This window comes from Triturus cristatus, chromosome 3_1 (assembly GCF_964204655.1).
Source record: "Triturus cristatus chromosome 3_1, aTriCri1.1, whole genome shotgun sequence".
Taxonomy (NCBI): domain Eukaryota; kingdom Metazoa; phylum Chordata; class Amphibia; order Caudata; family Salamandridae; genus Triturus; species Triturus cristatus.
Window position 1 is genome coordinate 827,906,739 of NC_140583.1, and position 26,679 is coordinate 827,933,417.

The window sequence follows — 26,679 nt, forward strand, 5'->3', positions numbered from 1 at the left end:
CCAGTCTTATAATTAATTTCACAACCATGAATGTACATACTTCTTTCTTATAGTGACACTGCAGCAGACAGGCATTTTACAAGCCTAATTGATCAAAACATTGCCTAAATTGGTATATTAGCCCCTCTTTAGAGTCCATGACTGAAGTGTACACATGCTGTCTCCTTTGTCTTACCTTTGTTTAGAGCCTCCATCCTTCGTGAAGACCCCTGAACCCGCACATGCCTTACCTGGCATGGATATCATTTTTACAAGCATCATTAGAGGTACTCCTCCCTTCAAAGTGAATTGGTTTAGAGGAAGTTCTGAACTACTATCAGGAGAAGGATGCAACATCATATTAAAAGATTCAATTGCCATGCTGGAGTTGTACAGTGTAGATCCAACTCAAAGTGGCGATTACACATGCATGGTGACCAATGACGCCGGCAAAGATTCTTGTACTACACGTCTGTTTGTGAAAGGTTTGTTAATTTGGTTCTTTTCTAGCCTAGCACTCACAATAGGATTTGTCTATTTTGGATGGTAGATATGCTCATTACTGCACTTTATGATTGCTTACCAGAACCTGCAGCATTTGTGAAGAAACTGAATGACTGCAGCGTGGAAACCAACGCCTCCCTTGTTCTTGAATGTACTTATACCGGCACATCTCCGATTTCCGTTACATGGGAAAAGGATGGGGTTGAGATACGCCAGTCCGAAAAATGTACAATCACCACCACTGAAAAATCTTGCATACTGGAAGTGATGAATAGTTCAAAGGAGGAGGATGGAGAATTCACTTGTAGCGTGGAGAACGAGGCTGGAAGAGATTCTTGCCAAGCTCTTGTGTCTATATTAGGTTTGTGTTCCTCAGATTTCCTCCTAGCACTTAATTCTTATAAGCATGGACCATGTAAAGTGTGATCTGTATTTTTACTGATTGTCATTGTTTCTGCTGTAGAACCACCCTACTTTATTACCCATTTGGAACCTGTGGAAGTCACTGTTGGAGATTCTATATCCTTGCAATGCCAAATAGGAGGTACACCAGAGATTAAAGTATCTTGGTACAAGGGAGATACAAAACTGCGGTCCGCTCCTGGTTATAAACTATACTTTGCAAATAATGTGGCCACCCTAATGTTCAGCAGAGTGGACAAAAATGACAGTGGCGAATATACTTGCAAAGCTGAAAACAATGTAGGAGCAGCCTCTACAAAAACCACGCTCAGTGTGCAAGGTGATGTACCACTTCCTTCACATTCCCTCCCTCTCCACTTTAAGTTGTTTGCCCTTTTTTATTCACATTTTATTAACATTAAAATATATTCTTAATGCTATTTTCTTTACAGAGCGTCAACTTCCACCCTCCTTTTCTAGAAAATTGAAGGATATTCAAGAGACTCTGGGGCTACCTGTTAAATTTGAATGTCGTATCAATGGCTCAGAACCCATTGAGGTTTCTTGGTATAAAGATGGTGCTGTTTTGGCAGATGATTATAACTTACAGACATCATTTATTGATAATATAGCAACTCTTCAGATTTTGGGAGCGGAGAAAGATCATGCTGGACAATATTTTTGCACAGCAACAAACCACATTGGAACTGCTTCTTCGAGTGCAAGGCTCACACTGACAGGTGTGTTTAATTATGTTTTGCTCTCTTTTAGAAAATATGCTTTACTAAGATGCTGGGCTATGAATGGCTTATCACAGATCTAACTGTACTTCTTGATATTTGCAAACTAGGTAAATCTTCTCTTCCTCTTTTTGTCACCCTGGATGGCAATTTATTTTCTATTTTATCCTCTCAAATTGTAACTGTTATGTTTTGCAATACTTCCATGAAGACTTTCTTATATTTCACCCATCTTATGGTTCTCTTGTAGGGCTGGGTTTAGTTGCGGGAAGTTCTTGAGTATATGATGTTTAATGCTCTACTTACTTGATGCCAAATAATGCACTCCATGTGTGCATATGGCTGTTAAAGCATGTACAAAATCAAACTTATCTTTCAGTATTGGTTTGGTTTGTATTTCATGAATGCCTTTAGCAATGAGGAAGCTGACAGTTGAATTGATATTTGTTTACTAAAAACCGACCATTTTGCAGCAAGTAATCACTAACATTAGCAACTTCTTACCTTCAATGTTAAGTAACACAACTGTAAACTTTAATATGTGTAATTTCAATTTCCAGAACCCAAGAGACCTCCATTCTTTGATAGAAAACTGGTGCCGGTTAGCACAGCTATTGGACAGAGTGCCGATTTTGAGTGCCAAGTTACCGGAACACAGCCAATTAAAGTTATGTGGGTGAAAGATAACAAAGAAATCCGAAGCGGAGGAAACTATTCCATCACCTACTTAGGCAATACTGCACATTTTAAAATATTTAAAGTAGGAAAAGGAGATTCAGGGCAATACTCATGTCAAGCAAGCAACGACGTTGGCAAAGCCTCTTGTTCAGCTGAACTTTTTGTAAAAGGTACTGGTTCTTTCTAGGTCTTTTCCGTCTGTGTTGTTTGTAAAATGTTAACACTATATAAAAATATGATATTTAGAATATTCTCTGAAAATGTCTTGTCTAAGACGAAAAATCTGTATATGTTCTGCCTTTATATGCATATTCTTGAAATGGAAAACCTTTTACTTAGAAATGTGCTTAAATGTGGTTGTTGTTGTAGGTGTACTGTATGCTTTTCCTTTTTTGTATGTTTTTTTCTTTAGTTTTTGCATGAAATGTCTAATGACTGAATGGTGTTTCCTCTTTGTGGTCTGTGGTTCTTCCATGTTCAAGTAAACAAAGTTGCAGATTGGTGTCAGTTAGAGTGAGGTACCTGCTGCAGGCAATATGTTTTGGGAATTGGTTTACAGCAGCATATTCAGTGTATTAACATTTCTCATGCAAAAGTAAAGATTCAAGATCCTAAAGTACAGATCAGGCCATAATCTTATCTATGAGCCTTCCACTGTGCTTCCACAATTAGTTATCAGTGCTCATTCTTGGGACAACATAAAAAAACTAGTATTTATGCATCTTTTTCTTTATTTGCAATCAGTGGCTCTGTAGTTATTTGTTCTCTTTGGTTTCTTAGAACCTCCAAAGTTTGTTAAGAAGTTTGAATCAACAAAAGTCGCAAAGCAGAGTGACTCCATTCAGCTTGAATGCAAAATAAGTGGATCTCCTGAAATAAAGGTGACATGGTACAAAAATGAGAGTCAAATCCAAGCCAGTGGGAAGTACAACATAACATTCTTGGATTCAGTGGCTGTTCTTGAAATTTCTGACGCCAGTATTGAGGACAGTGGGGACTACACGTGTGAAGCTCACAACGATGCTGGGAGCACAAGCTGCAGCACCGTCATCACAGTAAAAGGTTAAAAATCACAAACTTTTTTGCAACTTTGCTATATGTATCACACCAGGTGTCGCTTGACATAGTCTCTTTTGAGCTTGGGGAAGGTGGCCCAGTAGCCCTGCTAAGTAAAATCCGAGAGCAAACTATAGAATGACATTGAAACATTGATTTTTCAGCCTTACTGTGGCAGGAGTTTACCACTCCATAGAACATAAGTGACAAGAGTGCTTCTTTGGGAATGAAATTCAGAATGTTTCAGGCTGCTCTGATACTCTGATACATTTTAGTGGCCCATCATAGATTTTACAAAGATCACATAGTTCAACAGAACTTGTGGTCACAAAGGCTAATGTACTACATCCTTGATCTAATGTTTTGGGTGGGCCAGTAACTGTATTGCAAAGCCTATTACTCTGTCACTTATATTGCTCACATTGGAGTGAGGGCTGTGATCCATGAAGCATTACAGTTCTATAAACAGTATATGATGAAACTTTAATTTGGTGAAGTCTATGTTTAGAGTACCCTATCTACCTAATACATTGCCAGGGAAGCTTTCAACCCCAAAATACACATATATATTTAGATGTTTTATTTTTCTTTCTGGGTAGGGGGGAGTTGTTGTGCCTCTGGAAGTTAGGAATGGGCATGAACTGTTCACAAAACACGACGTCTTTCACTGCTTTCAGTATTCAGAAAGTTCTTGTACGGGAATCCTTTCTAGACAATTCCACTTATAGACTCAATGAAATGGTCCTTCTTTCCCCTCCTCCAGACTCCTTACCAGCTCAGCCTATTCCACTGTGATAGAGAGAGCAGGGTGAGAGATTTTGGGAAGCCACCATTTCTATACATTGATGTGATATTTTTTACTAAATTATTAAATATTCTGGAAAAGAGAGGGGCTTAGCCAGGAAGTAATTGTTGCAAGGCTTTGGGATAAATGTGGACATTGCACAAAATAGTTTTAAAGTGAGTTGAAATGAGGTACTCAATATCGGCAATTATATTGACTCTCACACCAAGGTGTGAAGACGCCATTATTATCTTGTCTAGGTAAAGGCACCTGAAACAACATCAATACCGTTTCATCATCAAATTGAGGGGTTAATCAAAACTATTAGGTAACAGCATGAAATTATGAAAAATGAAAAATTTTCTCCTAAGATATGCATTATTGCGGTAATGTTGACTGTGTGAGCATCAGGCGTTGCTCTGTCAGGAAGGGTAGATTTAGGTTCAGAGGCTTTATCATCTAAAACACTAGGTGTGGCTTCAAATGATGGTCCTGTGTGCTCCCATGCTGTTCTTATGATAAACCATGATGCCAAAGGCAAATAGTTTAACTATCTTCTTTACTAATGAGCATGTGTGCAATTTCTCTTTTAAGTACACGCAAATCTTTTTTGTTTTTTGTAGAACCACCTGTCTTTAGCAAGAAACCTAGCCCTGTAGAGGTACTTAAAGGCGTTGATGTGAGCTTTGAATGTGAACTTCTGGGAACACCACCATTTGAAGTTGCCTGGTATAAGGACAGGAGACAAATTCGAAGCAGTAAGAAGTTCAAAGTCACCTCCAAAGACTCCCTTGCGAGTGTCCACATTCTTAACATTGAATCTTCAGACATTGGCGAATACCAGTGCAAGGCAGTCAATGAAGTGGGAAGTGATAATTGTGTTTGTGCCATTAAATTTAAAGGTTTGTATGCATTCTTGCCTACAGTGAGCTCAGCTGTACTTTGTGCATTTTATTCCTATGCAACGCTCTTGTGCAAACTTGCATACTTACTCTAATTACATGTTCCCTTCAATAGAGCCACCAAGATTTGTGAAGAAGCTAAGTGATGTGACCTCCCTTGTTGGGGAGCCTGCTGAATTGCAAGCGACCGTAGAGGGTTCCCAACCCATCTCCACATTGTGGCTAAAAGACAAAGGAGACATTGTTAGAGAAAGCGACAATATCAGAATATCTTATGTGGGAAATATTGCCACTCTTCAAATTGGAAAATCAGAACCATCTAATGCTGGGAAATACATCTGCCAAGTCAAAAACGATTCTGGCATGCGGGAATGTGCTGCCATCTTATCTGTTCTAGGTTGGTAACCAGTATGCATATTGCGATCATAATTGCAAATTTGGTCACGTGAATAATGCACAATTTGCTTTGTCGTTGGGAGCTATTTTCTGCTGGCCTGCCTTAAACTGTTAAATATGATTACTCTTTGCATCTCATTACAGAACCTGCAAGAATTACAGAGAGGCCTGAACCAACCAGGGTTACAGCTACCGATACTTGCACTTTGGAGTGTACTGTGGCTGGGTCCCCTGAACTCACTGCTAAGTGGTTTAAGAGGGGACAGGAGCTGACCAGTGGCCAAAAGTATACAGTTAGCTTAATCAACAAAGTTTCAACCCTGAAAATCCACTCTGCAGACAAGAGAGATAGTGGGGAATATACATTTGAGGTGGCAAACAACGTGGGCCAGAGCGCATGCACTGTGTCTGTTGAAGTCTTAGGTTGGTTTCTATACTTTTAAAATCTTACAGTATCTTTTAACCACGTTCTTTCCTTCTTTTAAAAATTGTATGTTGCATTGTTTTTACAGACCGAATTATTGCTCCATCTTTTACAAGAAAATTGAAAGAAATCAATGGTGTTTTGGGGTCATCCATTCGTTTGGACTGCAAAGTGTCTGGCTCACCACCTATTTCTATTGATTGGTATCAAAACGGAAACAAAATCACTAGTGGAGGCAAATACGAACTAACATTTGTAGATAATAACTGTGTCCTGAATGTGAATACACTGGAATCATCAGACTCTGGAAATTACACTTGTGAGGCTACAAATGTGGCTGGATCTGATCTGTGCAGTGCAATGTTGACTGTCCAAGGTTAGTAAAATGTGGTCAAGCAACTTCAAAGTGGTGACATTTTCAAAATGTCTCCCTGTACTCTACTGCTATCCTTTTAATCTTGTATGGACAAAATCTGAGTTGTTTCTTTTCTTTTTCTTTTTGTCTGTGTATGTGCTCAGAACCTCCAAGTTTTGTGAAGAAGCCAGATCCTTTAGAAGTGTTACCTGGCACTAATGTGACATTTACAAGTGTCATTAGAGGAACACCACCTTTCAAAGTTAACTGGTTTAGAGGAAGCAGTGAACTTCTACCGGGAAGCACGTGCAATATTTCCTTGGAAAACTCCTTTGCCACATTGGAGTTATATAATGTCGACTCATTACAAAGTGGAGATTACACTTGCTTTGTAGCTAATGATGCTGGCAAAGATTCATGCACAACACATCTATTTGTGCAAGGTTCGTCTTTACAACTATTTCAGTTCACATTTTGTAAACACCCATCTCTTGGGACATATTTATCTAAGGTGTTGTCATTTTGACCCTGTTTTCCTTCTTCTTCAGCCCCAGCTACCTTTGTGAAGAAACTAAATGACTGTAGTGTTGAAAAGGGGAAGCCCCTAATCCTGGAATGCACCTATATTGGCACCCCCTCCATTATGGTGACCTGGAAAAAGAACGGCATTGAAGTGTCACAGTCTGAAAAGTGCAGTATAACCACCACCGACAAATCTTGCATACTTGAAATCTTTAGCAGCACCGGGGGTGATGGTGGAGAGTACACATGTCAGGTTGCAAATGAGGCTGGACAAGATTCTTGCCAAGCATCTGTGTCAATATTAGGTGTGTTAATCTCTTATTTTGCTCAGTCTTTATGTATTTTCCATTATACGGATTGTTTGTGCTCATTATAAACCTTTATGCTTCAGAGCCACCTTACTTTGTTACTCACCTGGAGCCTATGGAGGTCACAGCAGGAGATTCCATTTCCTTCCAATGCCAAGTAGAGGGAACACCAGAGATTAAAGTGTCTTGGTTCAAGGGGGACACCAAACTGCGATCTACTCCAGCCTATAAGATGTACTTTAAGAACAACGTGGCTACCCTGATGTTCAACAAGGTGGATAAAAATGACAGCGGTGAATACATTTGTAGAGTGGAAAACACTGTGGGATCTGATTCATCACAGGCTCTCTTATCTGTACAAGGTGAAACTTTTTTATTTTCAAAATAATTATCTTGTTGCCTACTGCAACGAAACTGTAGTTTTACAAAGATAAATTCAGTATCAGTAATTCATTGGTACGTTATTGTTTCTTCCAAACTTATTTTCTTACAGAACGTAAAGTGGGCCCTTCATTTGCAAGGAAAGTGAAGGACATTCAGGAAACCGTTGGCTTACCAGTTGCATTTGATTGTCGGGTCAATGGGTCTGAACCTCTTAAGGTCACCTGGTATAAGGATGATATGCTTTTACAAGATGACAGTAATGTGCAGACATCTTTTATTGACAACATCGCAACTCTTCAGATCTTTCAAACTGAGATGACCCATGCTGGCCAGTACTTTTGTATGGCTTCAAATCTTATAGGAACTGCTTCTTGTAGTGCCAGACTTATCTTAGCAGGTTTGTTGATAATTCCATCTTTTCAACAAAAGTGTTCATGTCAATTATTTTGAAACGTCCCCCAAAACGCATTTCTTAGACATTGTGAAAAGAGCATGGTATAACTATGTGGTCTTCTTTCTGATTTCCAGAACCAAAGACACCACCCTTCTTTGACATAAAACCAGTCCCAGTTGATGCCCCCATCGGTAACGCTGTTGATTTTGAATGCCATGTCACTGGTACACAGCCCATTAAGATCACTTGGGCAAAGGACAACAGAGAAATCCGTCCAGGTGGAAACTATAAGATCACCTGCGTGGAGAACAGGCCACATTTGAAGATTTTGAAAGTGAGCAAACTTGACTCTGGCTTATACACTTGCCATGCCAGCAATGACATCGGGAAAGATTCTTGCACAGCCCAGCTTGGTGTACAAGGTATTTATATATGAAACCATATTTTTCCAAATATTTCAATGAGGAAAAGGGTGGTTGTAAGGTAATCATTATGACTTGTAAATGACTATAACAAAAACTATATTTTAAAATGTGTAAAATAATAGATTTGGCCAGAAGTGCATGTATACCCTCTTTAATAGATCGTACTTCTTTCAATTTCAGTTCTTACCTTTCTAGAAATGTATCAGTGTGTGCCTTTATGTCATTATATGCTTCAACCTAGTTGTGAAATTGGCATTCAGTTAAAAAAAAGTGCATAGTATATTAACAAGTGGATATTGAATCAGGTTAAACAATGGGTTCCTTGTGAGTATTCTGTCAGAAAGCTGCATTCTTGTTGAAATGCATCACCATCTTTTTAAAACATTGTACGTACTGAAACAATTAGAGTGTGCAATAATTTAAATTGGGCACAGCTCATGAAAGTATACACTTGTTGGAATAGGAGCCGGGCTAAGGAACTGGTTATATGTTGATGATAAATATTCTAAAAACCAAACCAGGTATTCACCTTGGTTTTTGTTGTTATACCTGCACAACAACAAAGCCCCAAATAAACTACATTTATTTCAGCTGCGCCCATGGCGATCTGCTTCTTGTCTCAGATGAGTGCCTTTGCCGTCCAGACCCTAAGTCTGCCTGCTTGTCTTCAGTTTAGACTGTTTGTAGCCTGAGGCATGTGGACTACTTGGTGTGGTTCGTCCCCAACATAGAAATCATATGCCAGCTGTGAGGTTAGCATTGAGCCATTTGTTGATTTCTAAATCTTTTCTTAAATCTAACTAATTGGCTATACAATCTTGCTCTGCCCTTCTTGATGTGGTTCATGATATGTGACATATAACGTGAATTTTTTATTCAAATCTGTTGTATTTTTTCCAATCATTGAGTATGACTTGTTTCCTAGTCTACCCAATGTCTCAAACTAAGGATGAAAGTATTAAACTTTTAAGAAACCGTGTGTTATTAGAATTGTGTGTAAAACGTGGAAAGTGTATTGTATTGGCATGTTTTTTAGTGGTAAATCTGAAGTGCTTGGTCAATATTTAAGGTTGTGTGGGGGGGGTCAGGCACTCAGTTTAATTTTATATCTTGAAATCTAATATGGAATTATGTTGGTTGTTGAAAAATAATTCAGATCTTACTTTATGACAAAAGCAAATCAGTCTCATATATTTGCATTAAATAACTATACGTGTCACTTTTTCCTTGAATGGTGGAACACATTTTCAACACTTCCTCTATTCACTTGCTTACAGTGCCATGAACGTCATCTTCTCTTTAAATTTCATCTGACATCTAAACAAACCTCTTCAGATTCATTCAGTCTTATTTCCAATTTGATGATATATTTGTGTGGGTTTCTGATGTAGATTTGCTTTTCATTTATAATTTGCCACCTTGCTATTCTTTGGCTCAATGCAACCTTTGATGATTCAATTGAATAACTATTATGCTTGATCTTATAGAACCTCCAAGGTTTGCAAAGAAGCTGGAAGCATCAAGAATTGTGAAGCAGGGTGATTCCGATCGTTTTGAATGCAAAATCACTGGATCTCCAGAAATTAGTATTGTGTGGTACAAAAACGACACAGAGATTCAGGCTGGTGAAAAATACAGAATGTCCTTTGTCGAATCTTTGGCAGTACTTGAATTATCGGATGCCGACATTGAAGACAGTGGCGACTACACTTGTGAAGCCCACAATAGTGCTGGAAAAGCAAGTTGCAGCATATCTTTGAAAGTAAAAGGTCAGAATTAATTCCCAAATTTTAATTTAAAATATTAAATATTACAAGATTTTTACTTAATTAATTCACAGCACAATCACAACCAACTACATGAAGTTAATAACTTTCCTAAACAGACCAGTAGTTTTATAACAACCATTGTAAGCATGATTTGGCTTCACATTGCATTAAGGCATAACTAATATGATCACAATAGATTAATTAGTTAAAGTCTAATCCTATCTGCCTGTTCTGTTAGTCAGCAATTATCTCTCAGTATACAATGATCAATGCTTGAAAGTCTCATATAGGCTGGTAGGCCTATTAATACTCTAACCTTACATGACTTGTCTTGGGTGAAGTGTAAATTGCTACCACTACAATACTGGTGGGATTTGTGAATACTACAAGAGTAAAGTTTGGTCCCAAAAAAGAAAAGTTTAAAAATCTTAAAGGATAAAGGAGTGCTTATTGTCAACAAATACCTTTAACCTGTTTATTAACTATTCAAATGTCATTCTGCTGAAGGGGAGCTTACTTGAGACTTAACACGGTTTTCCTTCCCTATAATGGTTGAAATACACTCTACACAATTTATAGCATAAATTCAGTGTGAGCTTGCCACAAGCCACAGCACTTTTGTGTACCCCATTGCAGCTCCAATGCCAAGCTCAAGTCTGTGACTGGAGAAAGGAGACATCAGCATAGCAAGAAACAAGTCACTAAATGCAAGGGAATGCTGGGGCAAGAGGCCTCCCCACCTGTGGCCCTACCCCCTTCATTTTGGCCTAGTTGCCTGTCAGCTTCAGCCAATGGGTAGGAAGGCTTTCACTCTATTATGGCTGTTGAAGTAAGTGCTCATTGTACTGTAAAAATTGTTGGGCCTATTCCCACCACTCACATGCAAATTGTGTATATCGGTGAGCACTGCAGCTTTGGGCACCTTTCATCCACACATTTGCAGCCTGTATGCAAGTAGAAGTAACTGAGCTGATGTTCTTTGCGTGACATTAGGTCATTACAATGAAACTCATTCAAAGGAATAGCTTTACAAATAAATTAAAACATTGAAACATTTTTTTATAAAATAAAAACAAAAAATAAAGCAATTGAAGTAGTTTGGAATTAGGTAAAGGAAAATCGGCAAAAGACACAAAGTTAGGGTTATGTGTTCAGGTGACGCATAAGGTTAATTTTATGGTGTTGACTTAATTGGTTAATGTTAGAGTAAGCTTAGGACATTTGAATTGAACACATTTTCACTGCAGACAATTCCAAAATCATGACTGCGAAAAACTACAGAGTTCGTAGGAAATCTGTTGGAACAAAAAAGTGAAAACTGTAAGGGTTTAAACATTCTGCTTACTATTGAGGGGTTTCAATACAACACTCTATCCCTGCTTGTATCTTACCAATAATACACTACCCTGCTATTTCAGTAAGTTGCCCCCTAGAAATGCTCCTGCTAAGAAAGCTCTAAGGAGACATATTTTATACCACTTCATTCAGGGATTGGTTTGACTTCCTCTATATTGACTAGCAAACAGGATGTTTACACATTTTCCATTTTATAATATAAGGTAATCCAAGACCTCTCAGATCAGATCAAGTAGTCACATTTTCATTAACTGATTGGTAGACAGGCTTTAAATAATGATCGACTTTCTAAATGCATCTTATTGTCTAAAATGCAACCATTCTTTCTCCATAAGAAACAGACAACATCTCAAAAATAAACCCGAAGATTAGTAGCTGAAATCTTAAATTAGGCTTTTGTCGTAATCCAGCAGGAGATTATATCAAAGTATCTCCTCAACTATCACCTGTTAGCGGAAAAATAAAATACATGTGTCTCATCCATAGATCACTTATCAAATGTAATTTTCTATTATTACCATTTAGGAAATATTTCCTTATTAAGCTATATGTGGCTCCATTTTCCATCTTAACGTGCAGCTTTTTTAAATCAATGAATGCACATAGTTACACAGGAGAGTCTAGACTCACAGTGTATACACCATCCTCTGTGGTGCTGCTGAAATATTAGAAATCTCAGTCTGCAAATCCAAATTTGAGCACTGTTGCTTTCTTCTTTTTTTGCCTGTAAATAATGATTTGATCACTCACTCTGTTTTTCTTAACATATGCATAACCTTCTGAAATTTGTAATTTTTGTATAGCCTGACAGCTGTACAAATGTCTTAAATGCAATTAGCGCAGTTCTTCCCTACCGTCATTACTACTACCCAAGGCTCCAAAGATTGAACTTTTCAATATCTTGTAACTGGAATGGATTTTCAAAATATATTCATGTATAATAAGTACTGAAATTCTTGTTTCTTCTCTTATAGAACCTCCAGTGTTCATTAAAAGGCCTCAGCCATTAGAGACTCTTAAAGGTCTGGATGCCAGCCTTGAATGTGAGTTACAGGGTACTCCACCATTTGCAGTGTCTTGGTACAAAGACAGAAGGGAGATTAAAAGTAGCAAGAAATTCAAGGTTATCTCTGAGAACTTGTTTGCTAGCATTCACATTCTTAAAGTTGATGCTGGGGACATTGGTGAATATCAGTGCAAAGCAAGTAATGATGTTGGAAGTGACACATGCATCGGCACCATAAAATTAAAAGGTTAGTACTTAGGTTTCACCAGTCCAATTTCTCTTTGTGCTTTAAGTTTCTTAACAACATTTCACTCTTATCAAATATGTTATGTTTGCATTACAACTTCGTACTTTCTTTGTCAGAACCACCAATGTTTGTGAAGAAGCTGGAGAACATCTCTATTGTTGTTGGTGAACCAGTTGAATTCCAGGCTACCATTGATGGCACTCAACCAATTTCTGTTCTGTGGCTCAAAGACAAAGAGGAGATTGTTCGAGAAAGTGAAAATATCAGCATTTCCTACTCTGACAACATTGCAACACTGTTCTTTGCAAATGTGGAGCCATCCAACACAGCAAAATATACTTGTCAAATCAAAAATGATGCTGGGATGCAGGAATGTTTTGCTACTTTATCAGTTTTAGGTTGGTATAAACTATAATCAAATATATGCTATATCTTCCCAGTGTAAATGTGCATTTTTTCCACAAATCTGTAGTTCAGTTATGCATTACCATAAATTTCACATTTAAGATCTTTTTGAAGACATGCCTAAGCAATTTGCATTTTATTCCCTTTCAGAACCAGCCACAATTGTAGAAAAACCAGAACCCACACGAGTTACTGCAGGCGATTCTTGTGCACTAGAATGCACTGTAGCTGGCACTCCAGAACTTATTGCCAAATGGTTTAAGGATGGAAAAGAACTATCCAGTGATGACAAGTACAAAGTTAGCTTTTTTGGCAAAGTGTCCACACTGAAAATATTTTCCACTGGAAGGGCAGATGGTGGAAAATATACATTTGAGGTGAAAAACAATGTTGGCAAAAGCAGCTGCACTGTCTCCGTTGAAGTACTAGGTCAGTGTGTGTCATTATTTTGTGATCTTACTCTTCTGTGTTACCTTATTACAAAGGCAAATACAATGTGATCTTATGCATCTTTTCGGGATTCACATTTTCTTTGCAAAATACATTTATCCACAAGAAATGCAAACCTAGAATTCTCTGGGCTGGTTTCTTTTATCCCATCTTTCACCTTTGTATTGAATGTATACACTCACTGTGTGATTTTGTCTCTTTCAAAATGAACCTAGAGTCATTGATGATGGTGTAGAGGATTTTCCTACATTTTCTAGAATGAGTAGATATGAATGTCTTTTAATACACAACTGTTGGATATTCTTTCTTATTTTGAACTGCAACTCCAACCTAGATGCAAGATGGCAAATATTACAAATGGAGTGCAATGTATGTAGAGCTAAATACACCCAATGTGTGCCCTTGACCTCTATATTCCATTCTGTATGCATTCAAAATCTCATTAGTTGAATACCTTTAAAGTTAATGATTTTGGATATCATATTTATGCATAACAGAACAGTCATTTCTATAGAATGGCAGGCTGAAATGCATTACATCATTTGAAGTCATCTCATAAATATGCCTATTATAAATTCAAATGCACACGTTGGCAACAAATACTTTGGGCAATATTGTCAGTTAACTTGTGTTTTTGAGTTTGCGTGTATATGAATAAATAATTCACATAAGTGAAACAATCGTTATGGGGGACTCCCATTACATTAATTGGTTACTACTTCAAAACAACCACTATAAAGATGCAACTACATGATTTGGGTAAATACAACAGCATTTAAATTCATTCACTTGTTAAAATAATGCATTTAATTTTATTTAATGTAAATTATTTAAATTTAAGGAGTAGGGGTGTGTATTTTCACAAGCCCCTTGTGAAAGGGCCTGCGTCAACCTTACGCCTTCTGTGAGGCAGGCGTAAGAAATTTTCGATTTCAATGCAGCACTTCTACGAGGCTTTTTGCGGGGGAGTGCCCACCCTGCATACATTATACCTGGCTCAGGTATAATGTGGCGCAGGGGTTTACAAAGAGACGTATCTGCATAGATGCTTTACTTTGTAAATAGGGCACAACATAGCGCATTTTTTACACTGCCGGTGCGTCACAAAAAGTGATGCACTGGTGGTGTAAAAGTGACGCAAGTTCTCATAAATAAGCCCCAAAGCTCCAATAGGGGTTTCACAACTAAATTGCCATTGTTAAGCTCTTGCTTCTCTTGAGGTCACTAGTTACCACACTTCATCTCATCCTAGCAACTACCTAAATCTAACAGATAGTTTTGAGTACCCCATATTTGGTTATTTGTCAGATGTCTGTTTATATCCTTGTGGGACTCTTATTGGACTTTAATCTTTCTTAAGCTTTATCCTAGTGTGACAACATGATTAAGAAGGTACATTTTGGTTATCCCTTTCTCCGGGGATTTGTCTTTTAATTTAAGACTAGAAAATTGAGTCTTGGCTGGGCAATGCTTGGTGTTTACTTGCAGGAAAGCTTGGTGCATTAGGCTGTCCTTCCTGAAACAATGGTCAGTGTTGCGCATTTTGAGCAATGGCACATGTGCAGAGAGTTGTTTCTTGCAGTTTGTCAAAGAATATATCTTTGGCTGCTTATCTTTCATTACTCTGTTTTTCTTTTTGCCTTATTTGTCACGTAGACCGGATTATTCCACCTTCTTTTACACGAAAACTAAAGGAAACAAATGGGTTGATGGGCTCTTCAGTTGTCCTGGAGTGCAAAGTTTCTGGATCACCACCAATTTCAGTTGCATGGTTTCATGATGGAAGTGAAATCATCAGTGGAGAAAAACATCAAGCCACATTAACAGACAACACATGTTCTTTGAATATAAACTCACTAGAAGCTGAAGATGGTGGGAATTATTCATGTGAAGCTACCAACGTAGCTGGATCTGACGAATGCAGTGCCATTCTATCAGTAAAAGGTCAGTCACTTATAAAAGGTTGACATACTTTTGTGCAGTAAATGTCAATCAGCCCACATGATTAAACAGAAATCTTCATATATGTGCCGTGGTATAACTAGCATTAAAAATAATTTGGTTTACAAAACTGCCCACTCTTACCTATTGCACTGTAAAACGTAAAATCTCACCTGGTGCTTTTGAAGTTCATTGGCAATGAGTCACCATTTCAAACCTAGCAAGATGCCCCAACTCTCATATAGCAGAATCCTAGCAGCCTCCTGTCCCATTAATCCAATAAAAACTAATCATTTTCATCTTCCTCTCTTACATTTTGTTTGTCCTCATACATCACAATTGTCACTGAGCCTTGTCTTTCTTCCAAAGTACTCAGAATTTGCATGCACTCTTCGCTCCCTCCTCCTTCCTGTCTACATCGATAAGATATTTATTGCAAGCTCCATCCAGTTCTGTGTTATTAACAAAAGATCTTTTTGAGGAGCCTTGACTTCATCTTTTCATCCCAGGAAAAGTACTGTTTGCCCACAGGGGGCCAGTTTGTACTAGTTAAAAATAAAGTAATTTACCAACAATGAAAAGCCAAATTTACACCTCTTGTTTTTGTTATGTCAATCTAGAACCTCCCACTATAGTAAAGAAACCAGAACCTCAAGAAGCCTTACCTGGTGAGAATATAACATTTACAAGTGTCATCAGAGGAACACCACCATTCAAGGTCCACTGGTTTAAAGGAAGCAGTGAACTGGTATCTGGAACCAACTGCAGCATCTCTTTGAAAGATTCTCTTGCAACACTGGAGCTTTACAGTGTGGATGTTTCTCAAAGTGGGGACTTCTCTTGCCAAGTTACTAATGATGCTGGGAAAGATTCTTGCACGACACATCTTTTTGTGAAAGGTTGGTCCTCATAACCATTATTCCTCTTACTTTTTAAAGTATCCCCCTTCCTGTGAATACCTGCCATTAAGTGAGTTTTCCCTTATTTTTCTTTTTTGTTCAGAACCAGCATCATTTGTGAAAAAACTGAATGATTGCAATGTAGAGACAGGAAAGTCCATTGTTTTGGAATGCACATATTCTGGAACAAGTCCCATTTCAGTTACATGGCAAAAGAATGGTCATAACATCACTCAGTCTGAAAGAAGCAATCTGATCACTACAGAAAAATCGTGCATACTGGAAATCTTCAACAGCGCAAAGGAGGATGATGGTCAATATGTATGCAAAGTTGAGAATGAGGTTGGACAAGATTCTTGTCATGCCTACCTTTCGATCATAGGTGTGTGTCTTTTAGCTTATGTTTCCATCTTCATTTAAATTATAATAGTGAAGCTATATTTATATTTAACACAACTATTTCATCATTTGTCCAACAGAACCACCATCTTTTGTCACCCATTTGGAGCCCCTGGAAGTGACTGTTGGAGATTCCGCATCTCTGCAATGTCAAGTAGAAGGAACTCCAGAAATTACAGTATCATGGTACAGGGGTGATACCAAGATAAGACCAACGGCTACAAACAAAATGCATTTTAAGAATAATGTGGCTACACTGGTTTTCAGCCAAGTGCATTTATCTGACACTGGAGATTACATATGCAAAGCCGAAAACAGTGTAGGAGTTGCTTCATCTTCATGCCAAATAAGTGTTCAAGGTGATTTCTTTTACCGTCTTTTTTTTAAGCAATTTACTGTTTACATTAATATACATTTATCATTATTGAAATTGTTCCTGTATGCACCAGTTCATCTGTTTTGATGAATACTAATTCTTTTCATTTGTCTGCCAAGATTTATTTGCAGCGTTGGCTGTTGAAAAGGTTACCTTTGCTGTCATTGATGCTTACTCGCTCAATTTTTAATATATTCTTCAATGCTGTGGCACATTTCCTGCAAAACTATTGCAGTACTCAGCAATAATAAGAAAACTTCCAGTAAGCTTCAACGTTTCATATTTCTGTTTTTACAGCACAACAACTTCCACCTTCATTTGTAAGAAAAGTGAAGGACATTCAGGAAACGGTTGGATTGTCAGTTACGTTTGAATGTCAAATAAGTGGTTCAGAACCAATTGATGTGTCTTGGAGTAAAGATGGGGTTCTTATGAGAGACTCTCTTAATGTGCAGACGTCATACGTAGATAATGTAGCCACGCTACTGATTGGGCAAACTCAGAAGAGTTCTGCTGGCCAATACACTTGTACGGCTACCAATTTTCTTGGAACTGCTTCCTCAAGTGCCAAGCTCATACTCACAGGTTTGTTGGTTATCAATGTATTTTATTTTAGTTTAGCTCCATTCACCTATTTGTTTTATTTAGTTTAACTACTTTCCTCCTGTTCACAGGAATAGAGCATTAGGCCCAATTTAGAAAAATATGTGTATCTTATAACTCTCTTATATTAGACCTATGTCTGCTATTAACCTATGCCTGTTGCGATAATCACTAACTGTCTCTTCCCAAACAAGTGTAACATAAGACTGTCTACGGTAATAGGTTTAAGTGAATGGAATTCACTAATAAGACACTCAAACCTTTTAAAAAATCTAGGTCCAAGTATTTTGCGAATATGTGTAAAAATGCACTAGATTAGGGCTGGGATATTTGCGCATTTTTAAATTAACATTAGTTATTCTTACTTTTCTCTCTTAAACATTTTTTTCTAAGGTCCCATCTTTTCCCACCCACCCTTTGAAATACAGACGGTTGGTCCTCTTTCTAACACTTATCTAAAGCAGTTAAGTCCACAGCTGCCAAATTCTAACTTATTTTGTAACTTAAGCGTGTCAATAAGTGTGGTAAATAAACTAAAATATTAGTGAGAATTAATAAGTTACACCTGAGTGGGTGCGTAACACATTCCTATGAAATTTCTGTAAGCACATTCCCTCCCCTCCGCACCGGGACTCCCACAAGTACAACTGGAGTACTTATCTTATAGATGTACCTGAGCTAAGCATTCTTAAATCATTGATATTTAATAGACTTTCATGAATAACATTTGAAAGCATAGGTTACTCCTATTTGGAGATGTAGTCAGCCCCAAGACAAACTTTTGTTCCCGACGCAGGCCCAATGTGCTTACATATCATGTCACACAAATGAGTCATTAGGAAAGCCTGGCCGCGAGTAATGCTTAGTTTGTTTTCATTTTTAGAAGGACGACAGCCTCCTTTCTTCGATGTCAAACTTTCACCCATTGACATACCGGTGGGAGAAGCAGCTGATTTTGAATGCCACTTCACTGGCACTCTGCCAATTAAAGTTGCATGGGCCAAGGACAACAAAGAAATCAGAACTGGTGGAAATTATAAAATCAGCCAGTTGGAAAATACATCCCACCTCACAGTGTTAAAGGCAGACAAGGGAGACTCTGGGCAGTACACCTGCACTGCAGTGAATGAAGTCGGAAAGGATTACTGCACAGCTGAACTTCGGGTGAAAGGTAATCAATACCAAAAGTACACATTTAAATGTTGAAAGCATTATAGTAAAAAACAAATGCTCCTTTTATTGCGAACGCTAGTATCAGGGTGGTTTGTAAGTACTTGTGTGATAATCATTAGGCTACTTCTCGTAAAAGTCAGTAATTTACTTGTGAATACATTTCTGACATTTTTGAATGAGCACAGGGTAACAGTAGTGTTTCTAGGAAGCTGTTGCAGTTGCTTATTTCCCATTAGTATTTTCAGAATTCATCTCTGTATTCCAGGCTACTCCCTGGAAAATAAGTTTCTTCTGCATGGAAGTGACAAGTGTATATTTACATGTATAAATATGCCATCCAAGTGCAATTGACCTTGCAAACTTTGTGTTCTTTTTCTCCATGGTGTATATATGTTTACCCATGGTTAACCCCTTCCCCCACATCCCTACTACTTTTTGGTAGTGCTCCTCCCCATTTATACCAAGGCTATGGATACAGTCTTCACAAGAAAAAATGAGTGATTGCATCTTTTTAGTAAAGTGCCTTCGAAAAGTTTTGAGAATGCCCAGAAACTCACATTTTTTAAAGTGTTTACAATCTGAGGGAGGACCTGGCCTAGCAGTTTGGAGTGGGCTGTTCCCATCAGTGGTCGAAGTGCATAAAAAAGTATGGGGACTCTGATGCTGCGTGCAGTGTAGGCAGGATCAGTGAGCCTGGGGGGAAAGGGTCAAATGTGTGGCTAAAAAGAAACAATATATGCTGTATTGTTTTTGGTCTTCCACTTTCAGGTAATTACATATATTACATATATAATAAAGCACAGCTTAAATTAAAAATAAATACAAGTTAACTTGCTAGTGGGAAATGCACGATTGTACATTATGAAGCCTCTATTAGTTAATACACTGTAGAGGTCCGTATCCGAGAGCCAAACAATTGAATTTGGATTGGTGCAGTGGGGGATAGTGACTTATGTATTTTTAGTGCTACAAGCTCCCAGTCTTGTAATTTTAAACTTGCATTACACATAGTATAACACAGTGCTTCCAAAATATAGATATTTCTTTTAACAGTCCCTTAAAAGCAAACTTTCGACACAGCTCAGCTGCTAACGACCTTGCAATGTAACTCAAAAGGAATAAATATGTGTCATCAGGAATCTTCAAGTGATTCCATCAATTGCAGCCAATACCGACTTCCAAGCAGCCTTTACATTTGCAGATTATCGAAATGTGCACATTCACATTTCTTTCAGGCAAGCAGGCACCTGGGCAAAAAGGCTAGTTTCCTTTTTAGCTCTAAGTCACACCCTCGGTTTCACAGCACAGGAGACTCCCTCCCTTACACATAAGCTGAAGCATTTCAACTGTTGAAATCCCGGGATGGATGTTTTATCACAAAAAGTAGGGTAACTGCTTTTCTTAAATCAAGAAAGTATGGGCACGTCGTGCCCCTCAGATCCTGCCCAATTCGACCTCTGGGTTCCATTGGGATAGGGTCGATACTGATTTATATATGGCGGGGTCCAAACTGAGGTGAATTGGTGTGCAAAATAACAATGGATTGGGATGCGGCACTGATTAGTTACAAGCGGCTTAGATTAATTCAAGCATTCCATCCATCACTTTTTTGTACACTACTTCTGCTGTTTAGGAGCAAATTTACTGAACATAATATTGCATCCACATGGTGTAATATTGTAAATTAGCAAATTCCTTTAAAAATGTAAAGTAAAATTTTTGTATACAAAATATGACTGGTTATGACTGTAGATATTTGTAAACCATAGTCAACATGTTACTAGTCTGCATTATACAAGGGCGATTTCACCAGGACACAATAGAGAAAATTAACTGTGGGTCCCTTGCTGGACTAATATAACACATTAATTTGCCCCTACATAATTTTGCTGATGCAACAAACAGTTTAACAAAGAAATTATAGTCAATGAAAATCACACTGTTTTGAGTGATAAAAACTGGAGAAAATAGATTTTTCCTTTTAGTGTCTACACCATATAAAAACCTTAAAACTTGTGTGAAATCAATTTATGACATGTTTACTTTAGTTGAAAGAGTGTTTATTCCATCCTCCTTTACACAAACAGCAAAAAAGGAGCAGATGGATTTTCCATGATTTTGTGCACCTATGCAAAGTTTTTAGAATAAGGACTCCTTCTTGCCATGTTCTCAACTCACTGAGTTTTTGCTTCAACCAAAATTGTGAAATTTGAATATTCAAATGGTTTCTGGCCGTGTAGCTTGGGGGATTTAGATATCTATACAAAGCATGAGTACTACTAAAAATATTTACATTTTGAATAAGCCAGGTTACAAATAAAACTGACATTTTAAAGAAACTCAAAGGAATATATTTTCTGTTTGGGAACACTCTTGAATCATGATTGTTTCGTACACACCAGTGAAGAAAGTAATTTCATTTTGAGCATAGTCTTGTTAACATTTTAGACATTGGGATCCTCAGGCTGGAACAGATAGGTTTTGCATCTGGCTGGTACCTTTTTGTTGATTTTGGAGTGTTTGTAAGTGTGTTAGAAAGGCCCAGACCAGGTGCCAGAAAGGAAAGCCTACTATATTTTTTCACACAAGGTGATTAGTGTGCACAACAGCACACAGCAGGGCCAATCCTTCTGGGAAAAAAACACTCCTGTAATTTAATTTCAAAACAGGCATCACTGCACATTGTGAGTTCAAGTTTACCATTTAATTTAAGCTTGCATCCAAAAATTATGACACATTTTGACAATAGTCTTGTTCACATTTCCACGAATCCCATCACCATGCTATCTAAATAGTGTCTCTCCTACCAAATGCCAGTGAGGCAGAAAAAAAGCTCCAAGACAATTGGATTCCATATACATAATAATAAAATACAAGACAAAGATACCATATGAACATCACCAGGACGAGGAACTGCATGTACATTTATGAAAATGGAACAGTTTGTAATGTACTGCAGAGAGGGTTTGCTCATCAGAAGAATGTGTTCATTTCAGCTGTGTTTTGTGGGGAAAATCTTGTTTAGCACGTTTAACACATGTAATTTATTGGATTTATGGTGGAATATAAATGAGGGAAAAAATAGTAGTATCAATGTCATTACACGAATGAACTGGAGGCCACTAATGGGCATGAAGGTAAAAGCACTGGCATTTGATATCAATTGGGGAGGCAGGAAGGTGGGTTATTAGCATACAACAAGGAGAAAGTAGTATGCCAATAAACCACTAGATTGTAAAATATGGTGAAAATAAATACATGATTTTTGCTACAATTCATTCTATAAGATGAATGGACGTGTCGACTTAGCATGACAAATCCTAGAATGCTTTATAACAAGAGTATATCATTTGGTAGAATCATCACTATTATGAATGGCCACTACAGCTGAACACTGCAAATCCCAGAATGCTTATGATGAAAGCATGTAATGTGATGTTTTACCACAGTGGTAAACTACAGCTCCCAGAAATATTAGCAATATAAAGATAGGAGAAACAACATTTAGATAGCATGGTGATGGGATTTGGGTAGATGTGAAGAAGAGTACAGTAAAAATGTGTCATTTTTTATTGCTCGATTAAATGGAATGGTGATTTTGAAGTCACATCCTGGAGCGCGTCTATTTCTTTTGGAACACAGATATATATATATATATATATATATATATATATATATATATATATATATATATATATATATATAGATATATATATAGATAGATAGATATATATATTCAGCTCCAGGAAACTCCACTCAGTGAATGAAGGGGACCGCACACAGCAAGATTTCTCGATATATATAATTTATTCCATGATTCGAGAAATGCAGCAGTAACAACAGGACGCGTTTCGGCGTTCGCGCCTTTTTCGACTGAGTTACGAAGTGCAGTTTGTTCGAGCAATATTATATCCGGTTCATGAATTCTAGTTCCGGTTCACTAAATCATAAACAGAGTAAAAAGACTTCACATTAGTTTTCGATCTATGTTTACATTAACACATTTGTTTTTTTACTCTTTTTCATTAAAGTTCATCAGTAAAAATAATTATACAAATGAGAACCTGAAAAAAATAATAATAGATGAATTCATCGACAGGCCGGCATAATCGAAATTCTTGCTCTATATGAGCCAAGTCGTTCAACAGTGATTACTAATTGAATTCGAACAGAATTGAGCCCTGTATGGGCAGGCAATATTCAATTGGTTAAAAATCATTTCAGATAAGTATTAGAAACTACGTTCAATTGGAGCCCTATATGAGCAATTTCAGACATTAACATCATAATAGCAAAAAATAAAAAATAAAAATAAAGATTCTAGCAGCAATTGAAGTTAGCCTATACATCACATTATGAGGAAAAACATAATTGTTCCTAAGGCCCCGGGTATCTAGAGTATCTCAACGCTGTCCTAGGTGGCATGACAATTCTTCCTCTGTGTTTAGACCAAAAGGTGTAGTAGTTTGGAGATCAATGATAAAGCGAGATTCTAATCTTCTCAGTTTGAGTTCCCGGTTTCCCATGCGGTCACTAGTTGGGACATGGTCCAGACAGAAGAATGACAGTAGATTTCTGTCACTATTGTGATATTCGGCGAAATGTCTCGCCACCGGGTATGAGGGATCTTGTTTTTCGATAGCTCTTGCATGCTCTAGGATACGTTTTTTTGTAGGGTGGATCGTGCTACCAATATATTGCTTGGAGCAAGGACATGTCAGGCAATAAACGCAAAATGGCGTATTGCAAGTTAACAGTTTGGTAATCAATCTGGGTTTCTTTATTCCAGGAACATTATACAATGATACCTTTTTGCTATGCCTGCACGCCTTGCATTTCAGACAAGGAAAGAAGCCAGTAATTTTACCGATACGTTGAGCATAGGGAATAGGTTCATAGTGACTTTGTACCAGTTTATCCTTTAAGGATCTACACCTCCTGAAAGTTATTTGTGGGTAAGATGGTAACAAGTCACCAATTACTGTGTCTGTTTTCAGAATGTGCCAATTTCGACATAAAATCTTTCTCAAGCTGTTCGTCTCATTAGAAAAGGTTGTAATAAATCTACAGGTGTCGTGTTCTATTTTAGCCTTTGCGCGATTAGTAGCCAATAGGGATTGCCTGGAAATTTCATTAACCTTACTTAAAGTTTTAATGAGTAGGTTAGGGCAATACCCACGTACTCTGAATCTTTCAATAGCAATAGATGCTTCATGTTGAAAATCAATCTCACGGGAACAATTTCTTTTTAATATATATATATATATATATATTGGGTGCCCCCCCGCTTCGAAGGTGTTGGAAACCGGGCAACCGGGTTAGCAGTCACCAGGTTCCCAGCACAATGGTAGCTTGGCTCGAGCGGTTGGGGTCAGGCACCGTGCTAAGCGTACGTCACACCCTCACAATAACCATGCGTTCATCCGTTCCAAAAACGACACTACACCGTAAAAATAATGCAAGTCAAATTGAAAATATATATGTCTTTATCTTATTTTCTCTTAGTTGCAGGTTTCATAAAATAAATACAATACAATAAGATTTTCCTTAGAAGAGCAGGTCAAATAAATAATACTACATTGGAATTTCAATAAATAGGTTCAGGTCATAAATAAGCAAGGAATAAATAGGGTGCAATAAATACAGATGGCAAATAAATACAGTCAGACAATAAATATAGTGCAGGAATAAATTAGTGGACGACAATAAATAAAGCACTTTCAATAAATAAGGTAAAACAATCAGTGACAGTGACAATTTAAATCATTTACATGAGGTCACTTGGTCTTACTTTGCCCATACACAACTTAAGGACACTTGGATGGCATGGGGGTGTCCCACCTAGATTGATCAAGGCTGGGGCCTAAGCTGAGGCAGAACAAGAGTAACCTAAAGATCTGGCCCTCCAAACCACACAACCCTTTATGGAGGTCACTGTACCAGTCTCAGTTCACCCCTGGCACTCCCAGGCTGGTTCTAACACCCCTTTAACCTCTAGGATGGTCTTCTAGGGCTCCACAGGGCCTCAGATGCCCCCTCTACCACTTACTGCCCTTTTCAAGATGATCGGCTCCGCTCGGCACCGCGTCGACGCCGTGAGGCGGCTCCGGATCGATGTCGCTGGGCGGTCTCGACTCGATGTCGCTGGGCGGCCTCGGCTCGATGTCGCTGGGCGGTCTCGACTCGATGTCGCTGGGCGGCCTCGACTCGATGTCGCTGGACGGTCTCGACTCGATGTCGCCTTCCGGCGTCGCAGGGACTTGGACTCCCCACTTCCTGGTGTCTCCAGAGTGCGATCTCCACTCCCGACCTCCGGCGCGCTTCACCTCAGTTTCCGGCGACTCCGGTGGGCGGACTTCACTCCCCCGTCGACGCCTCACCCCGACCTCAGGTGACTCCCGACTCGACCTCCGGCGCCTCTCCACGACCTCCGTCGGCGCCCTCACCCGACCTCGGGTGACTCCTTACTCGACCTCCAGTGCCTCTCCACGACCTCCGTCGGCGCCCTCACTCGACCTCTAGCGGCTCCGGGTACGACGTCTGCTTCCTGTCAGCGCCGCTTCTCGACCTCAGGCCCCAGGTCTCCAGGCTTCTCGACGTCAGGACTCCAGGAGGACACTGCTGAACAGGTCAGGAACTTGCTGTTCTTCTTCTTTAAGGCCTGTTCCAAATATTTAGTCCTTTAAGATGGTTCTTCTGGTCTTGATCCCACACAGGGCTCTAGGTTGGGCTTGGTCAGTAGAGACTAGCATCAAGGGTGGGTTTCTGGACCCCACTCCAAGCACTGGTTTCCACCTCTGCTGCCTTACTCCGACCTCCTTCTTTCTCTGTCCTTCCTCTTCTCCAGTCAGTTGCCAACTGCCACCCTGAGATGGCCTCCCAACATTCTAAACTGCCTCCCTCTGTCATAGGGTTCTAGAATGTTACAGAAGGTTCTAGAAAACTCCAGTGGGTTCTGGTGATGTCACAGGTGACAATGGGTGGCCACCATTTTGTGTCTCAGGCCCTCAGACAGAAGTTCCAGGGGTAGGGAAAATGGCTCCCTGACCCTGCATCAACACTAAAAAGTCTGGTGGTTCCCAAAAAGGAAAAATTATAACAGGGTTTGAGGCAAAAGTGGGACAAAATAAATAATGATGAGGAGGGACCACCCAAAGGGCTGACAGGTCTAACACGCGTCCCCCCCAGCTGAAAGTGGGGAGAGCTACCCAACCCCTTGGGAGTTCTCATCACTAAGGCGGAAATACCTTGAGAGACCGTCTGCATTGGCGTGGTCCACTCCAGGCCGATGTTCCACCTGAAAGTCCATTCCCTTGGAAACTATTTTGGGGGCCTTTAGAGAACTCCTTTTTCTTTTCCCCTCCCTCTTTCTTCTGGGGGGCGCCCTGTCCGGTCTTTTGAGAGTCCCCTCCAGTCCCCCTTGTGGACACCCGGGTACTAGCCCAAATGTCCGCCTCCTCAGCAAGCTTCCGGGGATTGGTCAGCTTGCTATCCACCAGGTGTTGACGCAGTTCAGGGAAACATTTTTCGAGCAGGTGTTCCTTCAACATCAAATCAAACAACCCCTCGTAGTCCCTCACCTCACTGCCTTGTATCCAACCCTCTAATGCCTTCTTTGCATAGTCCAGGAAATCCACCCAATTCTGTGTGCCCAGTTTGTGGCTACCCCGGAACTTCTGTCTATACTTCTCGGGTGTTAGTCCAAACTTCCTCACGAGCGCCACTTTCATGGTGGGGTAGTGGGTCTGCTCATCCTGCTCCAGGGCCAATAATGTATCCCTACCAGCTGGAGGCATGTATTT

The 26,679-nt window shown here is 39.0% G+C and overlaps 1 protein-coding gene across 1 annotated transcript in view; it reads left to right on the top strand.

Annotated features, from left to right (window-relative positions):
* Nucleotides 1–26,679, top strand: part of TTN (titin) — a 379,656-nt gene that overhangs the window by 117,805 nt on the left and 235,172 nt on the right. The window contains exons 70-94 of the mRNA XM_085645211.1: nt 186–464; nt 566–844; nt 947–1,225; nt 1,338–1,625; nt 2,186–2,473; nt 3,084–3,365; nt 4,767–5,045; nt 5,161–5,442; nt 5,586–5,864; nt 5,954–6,241; nt 6,385–6,663; nt 6,769–7,047; nt 7,134–7,412; nt 7,544–7,831; nt 7,963–8,250; nt 9,741–10,022; nt 12,353–12,631; nt 12,748–13,029; nt 13,187–13,465; nt 15,143–15,430; nt 16,048–16,326; nt 16,430–16,708; nt 16,806–17,084; nt 17,399–17,686; nt 18,588–18,875. Coding sequence (XP_085501337.1) covers nt 186–464; nt 566–844; nt 947–1,225; nt 1,338–1,625; nt 2,186–2,473; nt 3,084–3,365; nt 4,767–5,045; nt 5,161–5,442; nt 5,586–5,864; nt 5,954–6,241; nt 6,385–6,663; nt 6,769–7,047; nt 7,134–7,412; nt 7,544–7,831; nt 7,963–8,250; nt 9,741–10,022; nt 12,353–12,631; nt 12,748–13,029; nt 13,187–13,465; nt 15,143–15,430; nt 16,048–16,326; nt 16,430–16,708; nt 16,806–17,084; nt 17,399–17,686; nt 18,588–18,875 — 7,059 coding nt within the window. The remainder of the gene's footprint in view (nt 1–185; nt 465–565; nt 845–946; nt 1,226–1,337; nt 1,626–2,185; nt 2,474–3,083; nt 3,366–4,766; nt 5,046–5,160; nt 5,443–5,585; nt 5,865–5,953; nt 6,242–6,384; nt 6,664–6,768; nt 7,048–7,133; nt 7,413–7,543; nt 7,832–7,962; nt 8,251–9,740; nt 10,023–12,352; nt 12,632–12,747; nt 13,030–13,186; nt 13,466–15,142; nt 15,431–16,047; nt 16,327–16,429; nt 16,709–16,805; nt 17,085–17,398; nt 17,687–18,587; nt 18,876–26,679) is intronic.